General features: G+C 36.6%; 1 protein-coding gene across 1 annotated transcript; it reads right to left on the bottom strand.

Annotated features, from left to right (window-relative positions):
- Positions 1 to 6,475: 6,475 nt before the first annotated feature.
- On the bottom strand, positions 6,476 to 15,838 carry NUP35 (nucleoporin 35). The gene is made up of 8 exons (XM_009636720.2): positions 15,671 to 15,838; positions 14,129 to 14,256; positions 12,518 to 12,578; positions 11,782 to 11,923; positions 11,296 to 11,365; positions 11,077 to 11,205; positions 8,896 to 9,060; positions 6,476 to 8,534 (listed from the first exon to the last, which is right to left on the bottom strand). Exons 1-8 carry the CDS (start codon positions 15,828 to 15,830, stop codon positions 8,457 to 8,459), a joined length of 933 nt encoding a protein of 310 aa, XP_009635015.1. The 5' UTR covers positions 15,831 to 15,838; the 3' UTR covers positions 6,476 to 8,456.
- Positions 15,839 to 16,168: the final 330 nt, after the last annotated feature.

The following is a 16,168-nucleotide window of genomic DNA, read 5'->3' as shown; positions in this document are numbered from 1 at the left end:
AAGAATTTTTTTCTATTACAGTGCTAAACCAGACTCTGGTCAACATGAGTTCTGCTGCTCCAGATCTACTGTGTAACCCTGGAATTAGTCATTTAATCTTTCAGTTCATCGATTTCCTTATCTATAAAATGAAGATCCTAATTTCCATCAACCTCCTATTTCCAGGTTTTAAGTCCTGCAGGGCAGTCCCTACTTCTTCCAAACTGTTTAGGTAGCACTTACAAAAGGAGCTATGACAAGAATGGGAGTCTAAGACCAGTACGAGAGCACAGGTGCCAGAACAAATAGTTCTGTGTTCCAGAAGGTCCCAGACACCCATGCAGGATTTGAGACATTTAAGTTACCAGAAGATTCTGGGTATTTTTGGTGAAGACAATCTTCATCAAATAAGAGATGAGATCCCAGGGTTCTAGACAGGGATCCTCCTGCAAAAGCGAGATCCTTTCCAGATAGCAGTGGAATTCTGGAAACATACACTTTTATACTAACCTAAACCTTCTAGGCCATCACGTTTTATAGGATTTGCTATTCCCATACTTTTTCTCCCCACATGGTAAAGATCATGCAACTTTTTCCCTGCCTAGAATCTCAGCAGTTAAAATGTATAAAAATAATTCGCTGGTTTATCATATGATTTGCCAAGTATCAGTGTCTCCTTATATTGAGGAAGGCTTTTCCTGCTGTGCCAAGGTCAACCTGAGCCACAAGGAGAACAGATGCTATCAGTGAGTCTCTGAACACTGACACGACACAAAAGCAAAAGGCTTTACATGCCTAGCCAAAGGGATAAAGGCAATGCAACAGTTGGCCACATTTTCCACTGCAGAACATTTATTTGTATCCCAGAAAAAGCAAAACTATTTCATTTGAACTTGAGCATGCAATAAATTGGGAAGAAAGCTGTTGGATAAAAATAATGGACAGGATAGAAAATCATGATCAAGAGGGAATCGTGATCAACCACTCGCAATAATAGCATGCAGGTTAATAGCAGATACTCTTCTATTTTGCAACTAGGTGTAGGAAAAGTGTTCATATTTAATCCCAATATATGTGAAACTCTAGACCCTGTCTAGGCAAGCGCTCTGACCTAATATGCCAGATCAGGTTGCTGCTTGAATTTGCTGCAGTAAGCCATATTAATTTTTTTTCGTTTTGGAAAGAAATTTTATATTCTCCTTGTACTACTGAACACAAAGGAAGTCTACACCATTAACTTTAACAGTTGCTATGCTGCTGTTGCAAAAAAAACCAAAAAACCAAAAAAAGCCCTAAACAAAACAAATCCTCCCAAAAAATTTCATGCAAATGTTAATATAACTTAAGTGTTAGTGCTGAATGTCAAGACAGCTTAAGAGACAGTGCCAAAAACTTAAGACAGTCTTCCATTAGCTTGTGAGCTACATAAAAGTTTACCCTGTTTTTGCTCAATTTTCTTTGATATCATTAATACATTTGTTTGTATGAGGTTATTAAAATAATAAGATATACCCACAATTCATTTAACACACCGTCAAACTCACCAGCTATTTAAGTCCTGTCATTACACAGCTGGAGATTCCGGTTTTTAAGATTCCCACTGACTTTAGGAGACAAAAGTTTGAGAAAACATTCTTATGATTAAAAACACAGAATATGAAATACAATACTGTAAGACTTCAGAAGAGAATAATTGGATTTACAGCTGAAGTAAAATGATTTTTTGGCTCTTAGGGGCTTCAGAGAACAATTACAATATACTCTGTGACTGGAATTTTAAATGCAGTTAATGGAAAATGATCCAGTCAATGATTAGTCCTACCCAAAAATCAAAGCCTATACACACAACTTGCAATAAAGAAGTTTCAGGGTTTGGTCAGTTTGAGGTTTTATTTTGGGTTTTGGTTTGTTTGGGATTTTGGTGGGGTTTTTTTTAAGAATAATAGTTTTCTACTCCTATTGACCAATTTTTGTGGTAGTGTTCCTCAGGTTTTTAATAATATATCTGCAAGAACTCCTTCCTGCCATCAAACTACATCTTCAGGTTTTTTCTGCCTTGCAAGCATTGTGAAAAAAATTTCTTTCAGATTACATCTGTAAATTATTGTACAAGTTTACCACAATATAACATTTACAGAGACAGAATTAGAGGAAAAATTCATGATCTTATGGGGAGCACCATTCATGTTCAGTAACAATATTTGACCTGAAGCTAACACAGTGACTGCCAGATGTTATTTACACTTGGTAGCTCAAATTTCAGTAGGCTAACATACTGGTGCAGCAATACTTCTGGAAGGAAGTTTGTAGAGCTTCAGTGTACCTCCTTCTCTTTAGGAGAGAAATAGTGCTTTTATGTCTGAACAACAGCTGGCATCATCTCATTTCTTTCACTTCTGTAACAAAGCTGGCACAACTTTCAGTGGAACCAACCTCTCCCAATTCACAATGCGGAATTTTTGAGACGAGACAGAAAAATGTAACAGAACCTAACACAGAGATTGTGGCACCAAATCCCTACACAGAATTTTTTTCCAGCCCAAAGAGTTCATACAAACTATGTGCGTAGCTGTTCCCAGTCCATCCTACAGGGACTCAAATGCCAGCAATTCCAGATGGTCATAGAATGATACACAAAATCACTACTAGCTGTTAAAAAGAAATCCTTCATTCAGCAAATAAAGACCTGGCACAGAATGCCAATCAAAAACATGCTAGGTAAAGAAAACACTGCTTTTCTTTCACTACAAGCATTTACAACATTGATATGTCAACCATACTTCATGTGCTTCCCACTTAACAGTGCAGAGGTGCCAGTTTTTTCAGAAACAGAGGTGGCAATTTTTATCATGCTACTTTAATTGTACAAAAAAAGGGCAGAGGAAGATACTGCAAAAATGCTACTAACCCATATTTCTTACTCTCTTCACGGTAGAATAAGTCTGAAAGCAAATGACAAATGTAACCTTGTTTTTTTTCATGCAAGGTGTTAAGGTTCAGTTAAGTGCACCATTGTTATAGCTGTGTGTCAACATTAAATTTAAGTCAGTTTATACTCTTCTGAAATGGCAGAAGATATCAGAACATGAGCTTCCAATAGCTGTTGAATTTTACATTAATTTCATGATAAATATTTGTACAGTAGGAAAGTTTCCCAATCACTTGGTCAGAGTAATCTTCATGCCTTACAAATTTTGTTCTGCGTTTTTGAATAAATAATTATACTTGACCTAGTCTTTGTCACATCATGTATTCCATCGATGATACTTTGAATAACTGGTATACACACATAATATTGCTCAAGGTTAATTATATGCCCATCTAGAGTCAGATGCCATAAAAGTCTTTTATTAATAAAGAAGCTATGCAGCTGCTCCTGCATCACATTTTTATATGCTATTACAGCTTTAATTCATCCAAATAAACCTGTTTTCATCTCCTGGGGCACAGAATGCCAGCTGCCACCACTAAGTTATAACTTGTACTAGTGCCATAGTTGTAGTGCTGGGAGTTGGGACCTGATGATCCTTATGGGTCCCTTCCAACTTGAGATATCCTATGATTCTGTGTCTTCCAGGACCTTTTCCAGTGGCAACTCTACATAGAGCTGGAAATAAACGTTTCAAGACTAAACTAGTAAGATGCTCAGCAGGGACTAAATGGTCAAAGCTAAAAAGACTGTCATTACCATCACCTACTCCATTAAAAGACTAATATTGCAGCTAATCATTGTCTATTAGGCTAGTTGTCTCCATAAGAAAATAATTAAAAGTACATTTTAAATTCTTAATTATGCAGGTATCTGTGGACAACATTAAGTTAATTTTTAGGAAGATGCTGAAAGCATTTAAGTCAAGATGTACATTCATCCCATTCCATTCCTACAATTTAGCTGGAGCTAAAGCTGTTTGCTATTTCTCATTCTGAAGAGCCACCGCATTTGCTAGAAACTGAAAAGCTGGCAAGTCTAAATAAATGCATAGGAACAATAATTAATGTCTTTTTTTTTTTCAATTTACCATTAGCAAGAACAAAGCCTATACTATTCAATATATATGCAAGCTCCATTATTAATGCAGTCATCTTGAAAAAATAATGTAATTAATATTAGAGTGTTCTCTAGCCTGCATACAAGGTTGAGCTCTGCAATTTTTACTTTATGACCTTCAATCTGCAAACAAACATTTTCATATGTCACAAGCACAGTTCAATTACAAAGAAAGAGAAACTGTGGCACCTAAAAATCAATAGCCCATTATAGTACCCTATGATGGACAATTTTAACTGTGTTTCACCTATTGAAATGTGATACTACATGCTATCATATTGCATGCTTGGAAATATTGCAGGCTTTAGCTCAATTTCACTGAAGTCAGGAGCATTATCTTATCCACTGGTACAATCCTACACAGTAAACAAATCAAATTTGCAAAAGACAGCTAAGAGCACTCAGTGAGAAAGCCGAGTAGGTCAAAGTACTTGCCAGCTGAGAAAGCACATTGTGCGAGAAAAGCTGGTTACTTTGCAGTGAAGACTTTTTTTTTAATAAAGAGGGAGTTTCATTACAGTTTTATGACTTCACGGAAGTAAGGTCTGACTGCTGTTGCAGTCAGCTAGATTGCTGAGCATTTTTGAGCAGAAGACTGGAAACTGACACTAGCTGAATTAATGATGTATGTTATTAATATATTAAAAGATCTAAACGGCTTAATAAACTTATTTTACTGTGCTTTATGTCATGACAGCCAGCATTGCAACCATGATTCTTTCAAGCCTTTACACTTTAGTTGCCAGGATGAAATGGGAGTTTTGGCAAAAGAATAACTATCAGTTAGCATACTAGCGCTCAAAAAAACACCCCAGTTTGGGTTTTAACCAAAATATTCAGCTACAGCACTTTACCCGATAACCAGTTTTGGACTATCTTCATGTTTCAAAACAGCCTATTAATAACAACTAGACAATCCACACTACAGAACTGGCATTTCCAAGATCTCCACAGACATCCATTTATCAGGTTATCTTTGCTTCATGTATTCAAGGTTACCTTCTTAACACCAGGGGGCTGGAGAGATCCTTCAAAAAGAAAACAGCATTTTTGGAACTTCATTCTGCAACAGGGGACAGATATTCACAGAACACACAGGGCTCCAAAGGCAGCTAAACAAGATGCTAATTAGGTAGCTGACATACACAATAGAAAGGAAAAAATCCCTGGAAAGTTCTCTGTTTTTCATATTAAAAATCCAATTCATCCCTACAATGATTTCTGCAGTAAACTATACCAAAATCTGATGCGATAAACAACTGAGCAAAATAAAACAATGACTGTTAAAAGCAATTCCTTACTTTCATGCTGTTTCTAATCAGAACAGTCTCCAACTTCACACACAAAAGTACTGTAATAAACAAAAAACAGCACTTCATCTACAGAGACCAGAATTTTGCTGTCATTTTAACTGTATCTGCTTACATCAGCAATAAACTCTTGATTCAAGCTGAAAGTTCCCTTATAAAACTGAAGAACTTGAAGAATTAAGATATTTGATGACATTACATAGAACATAAGAATTTACAGCTTTTCAGACATGCTCTTGATTTCAACATGAGCTTTACTTCCAGAAAAGCAGAAAATCTGACTTTGTTGATAGAAGCACAGTTTATATGCATTACACAAATGTACTTGAGTCAAAGGATTCCTTAACAGAAGGCCAAAAACACTTTATAAAGTTAATAATTATGCATTCATTTTTAAAGATAACTTCACCAACTGAACTCACATTTATAGACAATAACACAAGTTTGACAGTCAGTACTGTTTGCACTTTGATACTTATTGAGAGACACACCACATCAAAAGAACACCTCTTCCTCTTGTCCAAGCAATTAAAAAAAGGCAGCATTACCACAAAGCCATGAAGCTGGCCTGAGGCCTTTACTAGCGATCTTTCTAATGTTCATTCCAGCGCCTTCTCACCTGCAGTCTGAACTTCAGGCAACCAACTCCAGATTACGAGTTGTTTGTAAGCCAGTTTGGTTTCACTCACTTCACAACTGAACAGCCTACTATTTCTAAACATATTTAAGCAGTACACTTTTGCAGACCCATCTGTGGTCTAGTCATCTACAGTCAAACTATAGAAAACTGATCCAAGTCTGGTATTTTTACACACGTACTCCAACTATCAGAAAAAAGGTAATTGTGTTAATTCAAAATTGATTTTGTGGTATATTCTGCTAAAATATCATTCAGTCAATTTATCCATCTCAAAATGGAGATGAGCAAACACTGGTAAGATTTTAAATACAGTTTAAGAATAATTTCATTAAAGCTATATTTAGAAGTCTGAATTACTCCTGAATTAAGATATTCAGTAAGCTCACCTTTGCCCTTTCTTCTTTTAGTAATAAAGCACTTCAACTAAGACATCTGATAAATTTTAACGATACTGTCCAGAAGCACACAGATTTATATATTCTAAACTTCCTTCTCCTCCCAACCTGTAATGGCCCACTAGTAAAATCATTGCTAAAGCTATGAGAAACAAATGACTAAGGTAAACAACTGGGAAAAAAAACCCAGCTTAGCACAGTGTTAAATCTGGTACTTACTGGCAAAATAGGTCAGCCAAACTACTGACTTTGGCTCCAACTCCTTCCTTATGTATTTAGCTTCAGACTTAACTTGATCAGAGTTCAATCTTATTCTTCGTCATTTCACTAAACTAAAACCTATACACATCATTACAAGTCTGAAGCGTACCAGAAGTGTATTTTGCAAAGCAACTAGTAAAACAAGAATTTAGCTGAACTACCTATTTTCTTTTTGAAGTCATTCACACGACAAATATTTTTCACCAAGGAAAAGCCAGATGTCTTCTGAGAAAACACATTCAGATATTAATTAGGTTTGAGCAGCTCCCTTTATCAAAAGCAAATGGATGAGCAGCAAACAACATTCCAAAAGCATCAGCCAGCACACACACTAAAATGCATCTCAAAAATCTCTGAATCTGCCTGCTCATACGTTACTTCTAAAGCATAAAATGAAGCACAAAGTGCCCTGAGGTAGAAACCTGACTTCTCACCAAGTGCTTTGCGGATTTTACTCAGGACTATCTCTAACTTAATCCTGTAAAATGGATGCCCACTAGCATCTGAGGGATATTGGGACATGCTCCTGGACTTATCTTTCAATCTAAATTCATCAGAGAAGTGCAGTTGAAGAACTTTGAGCCCACATTGCAGTGTGAAGGAAAGCATGGAAATGGGTATGACTGGATATTCACCTGATCAACACACTGTCAACACAAACTAAAATGCTGATGTCGACCCACACTTACACAGCCAAAAAAAAATATCAAAATCAAAAAACTAGTAGTTGCGTATAGTTTCCCAAGTACTGGAGAAAAAAAATTGCTCTCTTCCCAGGTGAGAGAGACCTTTATCTTGAAGATTATGAGCTTAGATGACACATGTGATTACTTGAGAGGCTCACCTCCAAAAGAAAACTTCAAGGGCAGGAAGTTCAATTAAAAAAAAAAAAAAAATCATCATTTAGCCAATACCTTAGAGAAAATTTCTTAGAAGAGTCTTGAAACAAAAGCAGCTCTGGTCACTGACACATTGCATTTTTCTACTGAGCTATTTCAGCTCAACATTTTATAGCTTAGAATGCTACAGTTTGTTACCTGTTAAGTGCACACTGCTATGAAGTACCCACGAAGACAACATTTAAACATTAGCTAGTTGGTACCACTTCAGTAAAAATCAGCAGCATCTGCTCTGCTGATAACACTTTAATAATCATTAGGCACATCACACCTAACAGTTAAGAGTACTGCAAATAGTTTTTCCTAACAGAATTAATACTTGTTTAAAAAACAACCTAAGAAAAACTTAACTTTATTTAGCTTTATTAATAAATGACTTAAAATGTTACTATGATATTTAGAACATGATGTCAGCGATAACTACAAAATAGAAATGAATCCTAGTTTAAAAAAAAAAAAAAAAGAAAATCACATATACTAAGAACAGTCCCTATCCCCGGAAGCCAGCTGTGCATAGTGTTCTTCCTGCAAGTAGCCCATTATCTTTCCAGAAAAAAATAACCCCAATAAAATTAAAGGCATCAGTAAATAAAGCTGCCATTTTAAACATTTCCAAGTTACTGGGAAGTAATTCACAGAAAGTAAATACAGAGGAAAAAAGTCAGTGCTGATATTTTTTCTACAATCATGCAATCAGAGCACAAATGGGGAAAACACCTTATATTTACACTTATTCAGTTTTTAAAACCGTGTATACATTGCCGTGATTTAAAGTGCAAGCTACATGTCTGCTGAATTAACTGAAGGCATAACAGGTGAGATGCAAGTTAAAATACTGCCACCAGCAGTTATACAACTAACCACGGATGCCAGTAGCATATTTCAAAACCCTGACCAACTTAGTGTGTTACTTCCTCTTGTGTATTACCAGCCGAACACATATTCCATTGCTTTAGATACAATACTTTCATCTTTTCTAGGAGTTTGTCTGTCAGAAACCACCTAGAAGGCAGGGGAAAGAGGAAGAGAAAATAGAAAGAATCAGTCAACATATAGTTAACTTTTTATATTAACCAGGTTTTTTTCTTTTCCTAAGTGCTATTATATTTTGACAAAATATGTTTGAAATATTTTCAAAACAAGCCCTTAACCTCTGGAAAAGTGACAAGTCATTAGTTTATTATTTTTTATTATTCTTATTTTAGAGATTGAACAGACCGAGTTTGTACTTGAACCACATCTTTAAAGAAAAGACAGGAGAAGATAACGACCAAGATCACACTGCAGTCAACGTGTGTACAGCCTCATACAGCTGAAGGAAGATAGCATAAACACACACATGCTTCCATTTCCTTTAAAATACCTGATAGTCACTAGTGGAAGCTTTATATGCCGTTGCAAGAGGTCTCATTGTAGAAATCCTTGTATTATTTGCGGGTTGTACTGGTGTGCCAACAGATTTTGTAGGTGGAGTGAAAACTGAAGACATTGAGGATGTAGAGCTTCTTTCAAAGTTTTCCATCACACTCTTAAAAAGAGGGTTAATATAACATAAACACATACTAAAAAGCAGTATGTCAACCTTTATTATCTAGAATTGTTTGATAAAATGTGTTCACATCTCCAAATAAGCAAAGACCACAGCTAAATTGCCTGTCAGTACAGAGCACACAAGTACACACCACCACCAAGCATTTTCCTCACTGCAATCATTCATATGTTGGATTATGCCATTGCAAAGTAATGGAAGCTTATAATCTGTTCACTGTATGTACTAGATGTCAGCTAAGTTTGAAACAATATAAAGATAATAAATTGTAAGACTTGCAACAAACTTCAAGTAGTAACTTTTTTCAGGCCTAGTTGAACTAAGTAGCATAACATCCTCTTCCTAAGCAAGTCTAAAATATTTTACCTGATCCATACAGGAGAGTCTCCAAGCAAGTTTACCAACGTGCACCTTTTTGCTCAGATTCAACTTGCCAAGTTTTACTCAGTCCCCTTAGCAAATACTAGAAAAGGAGTCAGAAGGCTCCATTTTGTACACTTATGTTTAGAAAGGAATGCATGTAGAATGGAAGAGGCAGCAAGTGACTTGATGGGAACCACGAGTTCCACACAAACCCAGAGAAAACAAGATGGGAAATGACAACCAGCCTGGGGAGACACGATTTGCTGCATTGAGACTCACTGGAGCACAGCATTCAAGCAGCCTAAAGACAGCAAAAATTCAGAAGCACATCTGGAAGGAGACAGCTGTCCAAAATACAGGATTAGGACAGTGTGGGTGGCAGCTGGCACTCTGCTCAACACAAGGGGAGTCCATGGAACTAACTGCTACTTTTAAATCAGAAGCCTAAGCACTGATTGCAAATCCATCAGATCCAGTTTTCAATTGCAAGGAAGTGTTTTACAGGCTAATGCCAAACCCTCAATGGATTAGTCTCCAGAAATCTCTCTTCCCTCCAAAAATACAAGTTAGTGATTATGGGTTTCTTTACTGACATTTGAAAGTGGACACTATTCAAAAAGACATAACAAGAATTCAAAAGCAACAAAAATCAGATGCCTGACAATCAAATGTCTTCGATCATTACTTCTAGAGTTTCAGCTCATAGGCAATTTAGTCACTGATATGAACTGGACACCAAAATAGTAAATAAGGTAGGAAGAGACAGGAAGCAACTACCCCAGAGGAAAGGGGGACTGAGATATAATGATTAAAATTCAGAAATAAAAGTAAGAAACGTTTCAAACTGCTAAAAATTAAAGTAATTGCAGGCTCAATTTTTAGGGCTGCCTTCTCTGAAAGGTTTACATTTGAAAACTTACGTTACTCTTTACCATCACTTATCCTTAGAGGAGACCAAAAAAATCAATCTGTGAACTATAAAAGAATGACTGTCAGTTGCTTAAGCTAATGTACAGTACCCAATGCAAAGTGCTGCAAGAATTAATGGTCAGGGCACTGTCAATGCCTAGAAACTAATAGCTCATGATAAAATTAAGACTGAAATAAGGCCATGCCTACCCCAACCACTACTTACAGGAAAAGGACAGGTTTTTGTGGAGGCAGGTGGAAGAATAGGATCAGGACTGTCTTGCTAACAAATTTTCAGTCTGATGTACAAGCCAGAATCGGATAAATAGTCACAGAAAAAGAGGGACAATTAGGAGCAATAACAGTCTTAATCTACAACCACGTATCTACTGCAGCCCCTAAATGCCACAAATTTCGGTCTGGGGAACTTTATCTCAGTTGTCTCTTAGGTTATAGTTTCACTTTGTATCTTGTACAGCAATATAATTCTGTGCATTGTAACTTCCAAGGAGCATGGAGATTTCCGATAACGATCCTTCTCATAAGGAAATTTTGTCAAATACTTAAGAAAAACTCACATAAGTTGTAACAGACTATACCTATATAACTGACTACCTATGCTTTCTAATCCAAAAAGAAAAGATTTGAAGAGGTCAGGGAGAATAAAGAGGAAGCCCAAAAGCAGAGTGCCTTATATTTAAATAAAAGCAGCTGTTAACTTACTTTATCTATACACGGCTTGACACCAATCATGATAGATTCACCAAAAATTCTTCCATCTTTGCTTAAGGCTTTCCGGGCTTGAAGCTTAGACTGATATCGAATATGCATCCAGTTTCCTGTGTTGGACATCTGAATGAGATTAAGTGAAAATTGTGAAATTTTGCTTTTTAAAGAACAAGACACAATGATTTCAGAAATAAGTCTCAAACTAAGACATACCACATGCTTTAATATGTTTCCATACTGGGCAAACTGTAGAAGAATATATGAAGCTGATGCTTGAGGAAATCTGAAAGACAGAAAAAATACTCAAAAAATTATAATGAGTAGTTTAAGAATGCTGGTGCTAAAATACAACCCTATGAATGGCTTTTAGAAATCCAAAAGAGACCAGTGTGTTAATGCCCTTTTAGAAGCAGTGACTTAAGGAATGTTATCTTCTAGGCATTTTTAGTTCACCACACACCTCAATGGTAGAAAGCTGCCCTTTTAAATTGAAAAAATTAACATGTATCTTAAAAAGGTGCTTCACTAAAATATACACTAAGGTGCTTCACTAAAACATACACATTTTCTGGCTTTAATCACAGTTGTATTTCCTGCAGAACATAGGAATGCCAGACAACAGCAACATCCAAGTACTTCTTTCCATATGCTGCAAAGACTTCACCCATGGTTTTTCTAATACTTTGGAAATCAACTTACCCAAATACAGTTACCCATGTGTCATCAAGTTGATCTTCTGAAGTCAGGGAATCACCTTGAGTATAAAAAGGATCTAGCTGAGCAGGAGATAGAGTAGTCTTCCTAGGCTGCCCAATACTCGCAGGACTGAACATACTTGAAGCTGTTAAATTGAAATGGCATTGTTTAATAAATTACTTCTGCAAGACACATAAGCTTAAGAGCCTACAGTAAAAGAATAAATTCAGTATCAAGCATTTTACTTGTATATGGAAGTTTGATGGAGATTTATTTGCAGACACAAAAAGTAAGCCAACCCAAACTTCACGTCTGCAAGCATGTTAATAAGTTTTATGACTATCAACCTAGCTTTCTCCTTGGCCTCTAAAAAGCAAGAGCCAAATACAGAATAATACAGAAGCCAAACAGGAACAAGACAGCAGAATTAAGCCAAGATAGGAAACCTTATGAAGATGGAGGGTGACCCATCAATCCTAGCTGGTTCACTCAAGTACAACCACCTCTGTGCTCAGTTCAACAACAAATTTTGAATAAGGAGTAAGTAAGTTGATTGAAATTCAGTCAGAATGGAAAAAATATTTCCTATTCATATCCACATACCTTTTGAAAAGCTAGTAAAAAAGGGGCAACTCCTTTGCAAATTAGCAAGGAGTTGATGTAGCTTGAACAGTGATGATTTCTGTGTATTAAAGAAAGCAGTAAGAAATTAGATTATATATTTTGACAGGACATCTACCTGTTCCAGGAGTTGATGGCATAGTTCCAACCAAGGGGCTCTGTGTTAGAGAAAAGCTGGCCTGCATTAAAATACAGAAAGCAACAAATCATTCTTACTGGTACAATTCTCAGATCAGAAGAGATAATTTTCAGGTAACTTAAGCATCAGGCAAGAATATTAACTTTTTGCCTTGAGTTAATCCTAACTTTTAAGAGGAAGAACAGACATGTACATGTATATTTATTAAAAGATTATTAAAAGTTATTAATGAAAGGCTATTTGACAATGATTTTACATTCTAGCACACAGCCTAGCAGATAGCCTAGACATCCAGTAGGCCTCAACTGTTACATTCTGGGATTTCCAGCTGATTACTAAGCCTTAGAAGAGAATGCAGTTAACTTTCCTGATCAGAGGCTTACATGCAAGTATTGGAGATAGCATGGGAGCAAACTACAGAAGGTAAGCACCATAAGCAACAGGATTCAGGGTCTGTCTATGATATTTTATGATCCAACAAGAGCTACTGGTATACAGGAAGAAAGCTTTTTAAGCTTAGGGTGAGCTTCAGGTAACAGAACTGAAAAATCCACTACCTAACACCAATCACATATGCTTTGTGAAACCAAGTAGCTTTAGGTATCAATATTCAGAAACCTTACAGTTTAACTTTTTCTAAATCGGCATCTCACTATTTCTGTAGTAAAGTAATGCACACATTCATGTGCATCCTGATGGAAAGGATGCCAGTATCGTAAGTTACCAGCATCTGATTTTCACTATCCGAAGGGCTTAGAAACCATGGGAGCATAACCCCCACTCGTATTTCTCATCACTAAACACCTTCAACTACTTAGTGCAACTGCACTGAAGGAAAGTATACTTTGAGTTTTAGCTGCTAGTATTTATTTTCTTTTTAACATAGCAGGATTTAAATATCCAAAACAATTTTAGTGTATTTTTAGCCTGAATCATGGCATTTTTCAGATAGAAACAAAACTGGAGCACCTGTAGACCTAGCAACATGCACTCTGATAGCAGCTCTTTTTTTTTTTTTTTTAAAATATCCAGTCCTTTAAGACAGTATTGGATTCTGGCCTTCACAGAGAACTTGAACTTTCAGAATAAACTTTTCAGAAGGCAACACTCAATATAAAGACTGCTCTTTCGGCAAAAGGCCTTCTCCTAACATCAAAAGGAACATGTTCACTGAAAAAGAACCTACTAACGCTTGACTGCTCAGTTGAGGTAGGTAGCAGAGTTTATTATTAGAATGACCTTCTAGAAATTTTATTGTTATTCTTTCAAAATTAAGCCTACTTCCCTGCCCAAATTTTGGTTAGGTATTTTACTCAGCACAAAATTCCTTCTATTTTCAGTAAGTGCCTCTACTGCCCGCTAAAAGAAAACACAACACATATTTCAACCTTTCTTGCAATCATCAGCCCAATAAATTTACAAGAAAGTGAAAAACTGCAACAAGTCTGCATTTGTCATGTACAAAACATAGCAGAGGCAGGATTTGCATTCTTCATTCTCTACAGTATAGAAAAATCAGTAACAATAGGAGATAGCAGTAAGCTAACTCACATCTTTTCCTAAGAATAGGCCAGTACCTAAGCCACTTACTGGTCTTCTTGAGGTCAGAGGCGTTGAACCAAGTCCAGGACTAGATAATTCATCATATATGCTTCTAACTGGTGGAGCACCACTTTTATCTTTATGCGTAGGGACTACTGGTTGTGGGGGAGATCCTCCTGAAATTAAAAGGAACAAATGGAGAGTGTGAGAAAACTTGTAATTTTACGCCACTGCTACTTGTTCTTGAAACTTCAAGAGTAAATTCAGCCACAAAAAGCAGTTGACTTTTTCACTGGGTGTTTGCAAAACCATCTGGCCTACCAAACTGTTCAGGTTTGAGTGTTCTGCACAAGAATATCACATGTGTGTCAAAAACTTCCTCCTTACACAAGTATAATCTAAAACTTTTAGACTTATTAACCCTGTATATTAATTTCTTACATGCACTTTTTTACAGTGTGCTATATAAAGCACTCTCCCACTGAGGTTTTCAGTTTAAGCGATGTACTTAATCACTCATCTTGGGAGGCCTGTGCTAGTATCTTACTGGTTCCCTGTTTTCTAGAATTGATACTCTGAGGCTGCAATAAACCCTTTTAAAAACAACTGATGAAATTCACATGACTATTTTCAATTTCATAAGTATTTTCTAAAGAAGCTTGTATGTGGGGGGACAGACAACAGCAAGAGGAGGGAGACCAACAGACTGCCAATCATAGAATATGTCAAGTTGGAAGAGACCCATAAGGATCATTAAGTCCAATTCTGCTTGAAATTAAAAGAATATCTAAAATTATCTTGCAGTACTTTAATCCTCAATTTCTCCTTCAAAATTACTAGCTAACACCACCAGATATTTATAATCACACCAACTGATTTAATACAAAAGCCAAGATCATCCATGACATGAAATCAGTTAACGAAGCTGTTAACTACTCACTCATGCTTCTCAGAGAAGAAAACAGAGATAATACTACCATCTTAGAAACATGGGTAAGGACTTTTTCTAGTTGGATCAATTTGGTGGTCGGAGAGAGATGAGCATCTCCAGCTAGGAAGAGTCACTACTCCAGCCCAGACATCAAGACTGTAAACACAACCACTAAATACTAATTAAGAAGTATTTTTTAGTTTTTCTCCATCCGGTCTTCAGAAGCCTGACAATCTGTGACTTTTCAGAATTCACTGCAAAGAAATCAGCAGCTTACACAAGCTGCATTTAGTTTGCCAGCAGCCATCTCTATTCTAAACAAAGAGAAAACATTGATGGCTGCATGTGCAACTGACTTGTAAAGAGCTGTATAAATTGATTTTATATTAGGAGAGGTTCATATTACCTTCCTTGTAAAAGCAACCTTTCCTAGTACCAAAACTGCCATGTTTAAAACATTTATTAAACTTAAGCCTACATTGAAGAATTCAGCGAAACTCCATTGAATACATGAGTTCACCATTTATTCAATGAGTTGAGTTCATTTATAGCAAGTTATAAAACTACACAAATTCAAGGCTGCAACTGGTGTGTAGAGCAGTAAGACAAACCAAATTTTTACTTTCAAGACAATTTTTCAGCATTTCACAAATTCTGACCTGCAAGCAGCGGAGACCTCATTTCCATTGCACCAACTGAAGGGCCACTTAAGGCACGTGGTTGCGGAGTCACTGGCGCAGGTAAATCGCCCATCAAGAACCCAGGAAGAAACTGAGCACCAGCTCCTGGCTTCGGAGATGTTGGGGAGCCAAGAGTCATAGGCTCAGCTCCTGCGTTAATGAAAACAAAATTTAAAAACATGGAAGAAGCCAAGTGATCTAGCCTTTTCCATTACTTAAATAGCAGTTCTATTAAAGAAACATAGAACAATACACAGTATGTGACTAAGACTGTTCTAATAACTTATTTTCCACAATCTTGATTTTTTTTTTTTCAACTACAATAACTGCCACACTGAGACTTCATTCTTAAAATACTGGATCTTGGTTAGGGCTGGATTTCTGGCTTTGAGGGTAATTACGGGTTTGAGGTTGTTTTAAAGGTATTTCTTATGTAAAAGCAGTCACGCCAAGGCTGGATTCTCCTCCCTCGCCGGC

The sequence above is a fragment of the Egretta garzetta genome, unplaced genomic scaffold, assembly GCF_000687185.1.
Source record: "Egretta garzetta isolate BGI_Z169 unplaced genomic scaffold, ASM68718v1 scaffold230, whole genome shotgun sequence".
NCBI lineage: Eukaryota > Metazoa > Chordata > Aves > Pelecaniformes > Ardeidae > Egretta > Egretta garzetta.
This window is presented reverse-complemented; position numbering and strand designations above follow the sequence as displayed.

Excerpts from the sequence above, each read along its gene's own strand:
- NUP35 (XM_009636720.2), bottom strand. The coding sequence starts at position 15,830 with ATGACTCTTGGCTCCCCAACATCTCCGAAGCCAGGAGCTGGTGCTCAG. Across the intron at positions 11,206-11,295 it reads GAAACATATTAAAGCATGTG|ATGTCCAACACAGGAAACTG; the intron begins GTATGTCTTAGT and ends AATCTCATTCAG. Across the intron at positions 9,061-11,076 it reads TCAAGCCGTGTATAGATAAA|AGTGTGATGGAAAACTTTGA; the intron begins GTAAGTTAACAG and ends CCTCTTTTTAAG.